General features: G+C 50.9%; 1 protein-coding gene across 1 annotated transcript; it reads left to right on the top strand.

The window, feature by feature from the left end:
• Positions 1 to 2,212: 2,212 nt before the first annotated feature.
• LOC112880477 (UDP-rhamnose/UDP-galactose transporter 2-like) lies at positions 2,213 to 5,656 on the top strand. The gene is made up of 5 exons (XM_025945114.1): positions 2,213 to 2,782; positions 2,908 to 3,092; positions 3,181 to 3,381; positions 4,402 to 4,563; positions 5,096 to 5,656. Exons 1-5 carry the CDS (start codon positions 2,653 to 2,655, stop codon positions 5,450 to 5,452), a joined length of 1,035 nt encoding a protein of 344 aa, XP_025800899.1. The 5' UTR covers positions 2,213 to 2,652; the 3' UTR covers positions 5,453 to 5,656.
• The last annotated feature ends 2,172 nt before the right edge of the window (positions 5,657 to 7,828 follow it).

The raw sequence follows: 7,828 nt of genomic DNA, 5'->3' as shown, positions 1-7,828 counted from the left end.
CCTGTCTTCCTAGGTCGAGTATCTTAGAAAACAATTTCCTAAACATTTCCGTTGCGTCGCATAAGCAGTCGGTCCTGCTTACCCACTACGAGCAAGTTATGTTCGCACCTCAAAGCCCTTCATGGCTTCATCAAAGCTAAGACCTTCAGACCTCAGCAATACGAAATCAACGGTTCGTACAGCGGCACTCGTACCTATACAAAGACCTTGAAATGGCATACGGACTTCGTACGAAAAGAGACACCAGTACCACCTAGCATGTACGAGGTTCCAATTGTTCCCTTTTTTTCCTTTGAAATGCTATGTCAGGTTAGGCCACGCCACGGTGATTTCGCTGCGGTAGATGATCGTTTCGTTCCTCGCTCATGGCCGGGCTCCGAGCGTCCGAGTGGCGTGCACGTCCGTGCCCTTCCAAGATTCGGGGCGGGGACGAGACAAATCGCCCGCTTGTCCGCACCCCGCGCCCACCTTGTGTCCCCTCCTCCCCTGCCCCACGGGAACATGGGCGCCGTCGCCGGCCGAGCCACCCACAGGGCCGGGACGCGGTCGTGGGGGACCTGGAGCTGGCCATCACCTTCCCGGCCGAAACCTAAACTAATCCGGCCGTGGCACCATCCCCTGTCGGTGCCCGGGGACTTCTCCGCCACGCCGCCGAGAGGGACGGGGCGGCGCGCCGGATCAGCACCGCGAATCACGGCAGCATCGGCGTCGCCGCGCGCGGCCCGACGCCGGATCGCGTCGCGGGCGTCGGTTAACGTCTTAACGACCTCAGGTTGGCCCTGGGCTCGGGATCGGAGGCCGGCGCTGCATCTGTACGCGCCGAACGCGATGGGTTAACGGCTGCCGCGTAAACAAACTCACCGGTCAGGTCAACATGAGAATTGGGCATGTTTTGTTTTGATCGCCCGATGGTATATTTGCCAGTACTTCCAGCTTCAACGCCACGAACGGAGAGCTCCGGCTATTCTAGTCTCCTGCAGCCAGAGATCCGCCGCGAGCTGGAACGTGTAGGCGGCCTTGACACCGGCGCCGTGTATCCGTGCAGTACATGCGCATGTGCGCTTCCGCTCGGAGCGTGTGCTTCGCCGAGTCAAATGAACTGGCGCGCCCGCGCCACGTGGAGCGGCCCCGCCCGCGGGAGATCCGGTCAGACCGTCGCGCGCGGCGGCGGCGAGACTGGATCCCGACCAAACCCCGGAGACCGCCGGACCGTAGCAGCGGCAGGGCGGACAGGTTCAATGGTCCGGTGGCCTAACGACCAGTCACTGACGAGAAATGACAGCCTGTGAAAGGTAACCTGGCGTATCGAAGCGAAACTCCGTTTCGTCGCCGGCGGTGGCGATCGGATGCCAGAGCGCTCGCTTTCTAACGCGGAGGTTTTCTCGATTTGATGCTGATGACGACGTCTGAATCACCACTCCGATGCGTCTATTATTTCCATGGTCTGATCGGGTGACGCTGGGTGTTCCCATCCCAGAAAACTGACGAGTTGACGTGCACAGCCCTCACCCGCTCACCGCAAATTCAGAAATTCAGAACTGGCGTCATGGTTCGCCACCACATTCTCACAAGTCAAAAAACCCTAACCTTGCCTGGTTAAGTTCCACAGCAAGAGAAAAAAAATGGCTGGGCGGTTAACGGAGTACGGGAGGATCTAACCGGCCTCGACAGACTTCAGGCGTACATGACTTTACGCTTTACAAGTACGTGGTGGATCTCGAGGCACGTAACGCAGTAGACCAGCAGCAGTGCTCTGCTCCCATACCTATACCAACAAATACTCACAAAAGCGTGAATCTGCCGGCCAGTTTCATACGGTGGCCGCCGTGCCAAGAAAAGCTCCCTCGGTCTCGAGCCCTTGCTTGCTGCGCCAGGAAAGGTCCATCCATCCAGCTCCAGGGCGCAGCCACACCCACAAAGCCGCTCGGGCAACAGCGTTACTGTGTTAGCGTGCCGCGGTTCACGCAACCGGCACCCACACGTTGCCGTCGGCTCGCCGGGGCACCCGGAAACGCCCATAACGACGTGACACGAGCAAGAGGCTCGCGTCGCTTCCGCGTACCGCCAGTGGAGAAGAGAAAGAGCTTTCTCGCAACAGTAACAGGCGGAACCGGTCGCGGGTGCTCCGCCTCCAGACTTTGAACGGGCACGCTGCGGTGCCTGCCGTTTGGGGAATTTTTCCCACGCCGCGACGCGCAAAGAGGGGGTGGGCGGAAGCTGCAGGGAAAAAGCGTCGCCCGCCGCGGCCCGGGCCGGGCACGGGCGCCAGATCCAGCCGACCACCCCCGCCCGAGCCGCGGACCCCTCCGCACTGTCGTCGCCGCCCCCGTCTATCCGTCGTCGTCGTCGTCTCTCCCCTTCCCCTTCCCCCCGCGCGAGTTTTTTCACCGCTGCCCCCGCCCGTTGACGTTTTTCCGGCCCCCCTCCCGTCCCAGACCCAATTCGAAACCCTCCCTCCCCGTCCTCCCTTCCTTGCCTAGGCGGCAACGCCCCCCGTGCTTTATAACGGAGCGGCCCCTCCCGCGTGAGGCACCGAGACGCGCGAGACCGGCAGGGGGGAGCAGCAGCCCGTCCGAGCCCCTTCCTCCTCCGGGTTCGCGTGATCTGTGTGCTGCTGCCGCCGCCGCCGGGAGGAGGGCGAGGCGAGGCGAGATGGAGGCGGAGAAGAAGCCGCCGGCGGTGTCCGACGTGGGCGCCTGGGCGATGAACGTCGTTAGCTCAGTCGGCATCATCATGGCCAACAAGCAGCTCATGTCCTCGTCCGGCTACGCCTTCGCCTTCGGTACCCCACTCCGCGCCTGCTCCCTCTCCTCCCGATCTGGAACCCGGATCCGCCGGTGCTCGGGGAATCCGCGGATCTGATGGGGGGCGTCTGATTGTTTTTTCTCTGCTTGCGAATGCGCGCAGCCACCACGCTGACCGGGTTCCACTTCACCGTCACGGCGCTCGTCGGGTGGATCTCCAACGCCACCGGCTACTCCGTCTCCAAGCACGTCCCGCTCTGGGAGCTCGTCTGGTTCTCGCTCGTCGCCAACACCTCCATCACCGGGATGAACCTCAGCCTCATGCTCAACTCCGTCGGCTTCTACCAGGTATACCGTGTGCTCCGACACTGGCGTCACCTGCGCCGGCCATTGGCCCGTGTTGCTCGTGTGGCTCAAGACGAGAAATTTTGTGCAGATCTCCAAACTGAGCATGATTCCGGTGGTCTGCCTCATGGAATGGGTGCTGAACAGCAAGCACTATACCACCAAGGTTATTTCCGCGGTGGTCGTCGTGGCAGCCGGCGTTGGGATTTGCACGGTCACGGATGTCGAGGTCAATGCCAAGGGATTCCTTTGCGCGTGTGTGGCTGTGTTCTGCACGTCGCTGCAACAAATTGTGAGCTCCTTTCCTTGTTTGTTACCATCTTTCATGCTAAACTTTTGCATTGTGTTTTCCTTGTTTTTTTAGATTAAGGAAAAAACCGGTTTTGAACATTCACAAGTGGTGTTTTGTGCCTTAATCATATTCTGCAATGTGCAATGATGTTTTATCACGTGATTATGATGTTGAGCTGTAGGCCTTATTTGAACCTGATATGGTTAATAATAACGAGATATGCTGAAATTGGTCAGCCTGATATGGTCAATAATGATGAGATATGTTAAAATTGGCTAGAGGCTACTACTTACTTATTTGGTTTGTCCTAATGTCATAGTGATGACTTACCTTTCTGCTCCCACTATTATCCAAGACATTGCTTCACTGCTGTAGCTGTAGGCTACATCATTATCGGTTATTGCCAATTGAGATAGCACCCAAATGAAAATGCAGTTACTATATCTAGGCAATAAGGCACAGACCCCTTGGATTCAAAACTTTGTAACACAGATCTGAATACAATAATACCGGCCGGGTAAGAAGTTATCTAATGTTTATGAGTTCAACCGTGTGATGCATCATGAGCTGCACATTCACGTTACTCGTCGTAGATGCTTCTCTGTACTTCCTTACCTTATTGTTGCCATCTGCTGTACAAATTTTCCTTTCCTGTTATATATATATCCTCCCCAGTTTAAAATAACTAGAATCAGCTTGAAGCAATGTTTGGCCTTTTTCCACATTATTCTTGTTACACTTCAAATTATAATGTAATTCCACCTCTAGATGATGTTTTATTAACAAAATTGTGATCTTTGAAGTTTGTGTTTTACTAGGAAAAAAGTGTGGCCTTTGAGGTTTGAGAAAATTACTGAACTTTTGTAACACATCTAAGTTATAGATGGAGAGTTGAACCTTTTCAGTCTTAAATGTTGAAAAGAATTGTTGTTGGGATGTTACTTTCTGCAATAATGCTTATGCTGTTTGATAAGCTCCATTATACCTGAGATGTGCTGACAATATGTTTCCTCTTCCCAGACCATTGGCTCCTTTCAGAAGAAGTACAACATTGGGTCATTTGAGCTGCTGAGCAAAACTGCACCAATTCAAGCAATTTCACTTATTATACTGGGGCCCTTTGTGGATTACTACCTCAATGGACGATCATTGTTGAACTACAACTTTTCAGGAGGGGCCACTGTAAGTTATAGCTTCTGTCATACTTTTCAGTTCTTGGAAGCACACTTCCTTTATGAATGCTACCTGTCCTGAGTGCTCTATCTTCTACTTTAAATTCATTACCTGTATTATCAGCTCTTTAACCGAAGTATGCATTTTCCCCATTTTAGTGGAGTGAATCTCCCCGGTTAGTAGCCCACATGTAGTGAAATTTTGTTGCCAACGGCATAACTGATTCTGTCATGGAACTGTCACAACTCACCAGAGTTTATCTTTTGGTTCCCTGATATTGCTTAACATTCTTCCTAAGGATTGCTTCTCTCTTGATTGTTCTAATATATGGCTTTTACTCAGTTTTACTGCATTTTTTTAACGCCAACTGATGAAATAAGTTTTGGCAGTTACCTTGTAGTTGCAGCTGATAAATGCTGTTGTCCGTGCTGCTTTCTGTTGCTCAAATCATTATCCAGTTCTTCCAGCAGCATGGAAAGTGTTATTCTGTTAACTAATATTGCTTTATGATCAAACAGCTCATGTTATTATCGTTTTGCAGTTCTTCATACTGCTCTCATGCTCCCTTGCGGTCTTCTGCAACATGAGCCAGTACCTCTGCATCGGGCGGTTTTCTGCGACCTCGTTCCAGGTCCTGGGGCACATGAAGACCGTGTGCGTGCTGATCCTCGGCTGGATCCTGTTCGACTCAGCCCTCACCGTGAAGAACATCATGGGGATGCTGCTCGCCGTGATGGGCATGGTGGTCTACAGCTGGGCCGTGGAGGCCGAGAAGAAGGCAGCCACCCCGATCCCCCGGAACAAGAGCGACATGCTGGACGGCGAGGACGTGCCCCTGAAGGCCAGGGTGAGCGGCCTGCCCACCGTCGACCTGGAGGAAGGCGAGATGAAGAGCTAGCCGGCCGTAGATTCATTGATTCTTCTTCTTGTTCTTTTTGTGATTGTACGCGCTCGCTCGATCCAAGCTGCTCCTTCGAAGCTATCGACGCTACACTTGTGTTAATTTTGGCCCTTGTTGGGGGGCAGCCCGCCCGTAGGTGAGGACGACCTGCCCCCCCGGTTTCGACGTAGATGATGAAAACAACACTATGGCAGACTGTTAGGGATTTGTCAGGCGGGGGGGGGGGGGGTGTGGAGGTGGTGGTGTGGTGGAGCCATTGGCAATCCCGTGGTGGCGTGCGTGTTGTTATAGATGGTGACAAGACTCGTGTAATGGAATACAGGTGTTTCTCCGTGGTAGGATTCGATATAGGTTCCAGCCAGCCGGCGATGCGTTTCTTTATTTCGCTGTCGGGCTCCGGATGCCGGAGCTGTGGGTTGTGATTCCTTGGGTCGTGGGCGCACCGCGCCGGCAACGTGGGTTTCGTCGGAGCTGCCTGTCCCACACTCCCACATGGGGCGGGGGTGCGGAGGGATTGGGCTTGCCGGGGGCACGTGGCGGGATTGGCGAACTTGGTTGGTCTGGCAAAAACAGGCGGGGCGCCGGCCTGGCGAGGAAAGCGAGGGCCGGGCCAATCACAGGTACGGGCCACGGGCCACCCCTGCGTTCGAACCCCCCCTCCTTCCTGGCCCCTGGGTTCGAAGCTGCTTATCGGACAGTTTTTTTTTAAAAAAAAGTTGTTTACCGGACCAGCCTGTGACCTGTGATTATGGCACGATGGGTTCTGGCTTCCGGGTTGTAGGGAAATCATGTGCCTGCAGCACGCTAATCTGAAGTTCCATCTTTTTTTTTTGAGAATATTCTCACTGAGCTGGCTACATATGCTCAATCAGATGCCAGTAGTAAAGGGGTAAAAAAAACTAAAAATGGTGTATCTGGAAACCAGTTGTCCTGCAAAATTACTCATACTACTTTTAATACGACAAATCCAGATATTGTTGCATATGGATAAGTGTTAAACGTTGGACGTCGTTGGCATGTTACGCGTGAGACGGGTAGTTTTAAGCTACAAAATTAGTTTTAAGCAAAATAAATACAGCGAGGCTGGTGTTGGACTTGCGGACAAATGGCGCTGGTATGGATTTGATGCAACTTGATACCTTAGAAGCAGCAGAACATCGAGTAACGGCATGGCTGAAGTTACTAGTTGGCTTAGGCTGCGTGCTGCCAATGATTTTAATCAAAGAGAGCGACAATTCAAAAGCAAGAATAGTCGGTTTTCTAACCTCGTGTATAGAAAAATATAGACGGTGCCTTGGAGGCTTGGACAATCTCAACTCGAGGCAAGGAAACATACCACAAGTCCAATCTCACTGCATTTTTTTTTTCTAGTCCACAACATCGTACTCAATTTGTTGTCCTCAGCAAGAGTTAAAAATGGGGAGGGTTCCCATGAAGGATCCTCCAAAGAAAATTCAGAGAAGTTCGTGATAAGAACCCAGCCTAATCCAGGCTCATGTTGTTCTCCTAAGGTAGGAAATAAACTTCAACTTCTTCGTGAACTGACCATACCATTGAGATACCCAAAACTAAACAGCATTCAGTCCCTCACTTTTAAATTCTTTTCTAAGACCATCCCATCTTTAAATTTGAACAGTCCCAACTCCCAAACATGGCCTGCATTGAAAAGCACTTAGTAACCAAATTAACCACTTGCAATTCAACGTTTGAATATATTTTTTGGGAATCCACTACATGCATATATATGCTTAATTGAAACTTGAAAGTAATTACTTTGTGGGACACGATCCCCACAAATGCAAATCTGGCTATCTATTTTCATAGTCAAATGTTTCTAAACAAACCGAAGTGTTGAACCTGAAAAGGTGTTACTCATAACGAATTTAGTTATACCACTTTCATACAACCAAATTAGTTTATTGTAACCTATAAACAAGTATCAAGTTTTACAGGTCATGACGCCCAATGCAATAAATAATTTTGAAAAAGGAAGATATATTATCTGTTGTTGCTAGTTATGAACTTTTATTTAAAAAAAATAAAAAATAGCTATTTTACTGCCGATAATTTATAATTTAAGTAGCAATAGACATGTTGATGAGCAAGATGGATACAAGTCACTAACGGACTCACCTACTCCAGTTCAGAAGCGTATTAAGAAAGTATACAGTCACATTTCCAACCAGAGATTGTTAACTCATAAAGTTTTTTCTAGCAATAAACAATAAAACTATCTATTTCACGCCTAGGGCTCTAAAAGCCACATTTTCTACGTCACGTGTTGTCCAAAGCCACCAACCGTTGAAACATTACATAACGGTAGGATACGACTCCATATAGCGCAATCCAATTGGAATATAACAACTGATGCTT

Source organism: Panicum hallii, chromosome 2 (genome assembly GCF_002211085.1).
Source record: "Panicum hallii strain FIL2 chromosome 2, PHallii_v3.1, whole genome shotgun sequence".
Classification (NCBI taxonomy): domain Eukaryota; kingdom Viridiplantae; phylum Streptophyta; class Magnoliopsida; order Poales; family Poaceae; genus Panicum; species Panicum hallii.
The sequence above is the reverse complement of the archived record's forward strand: the minus strand, read 5'-3'. Positions and strand labels throughout refer to the sequence as shown.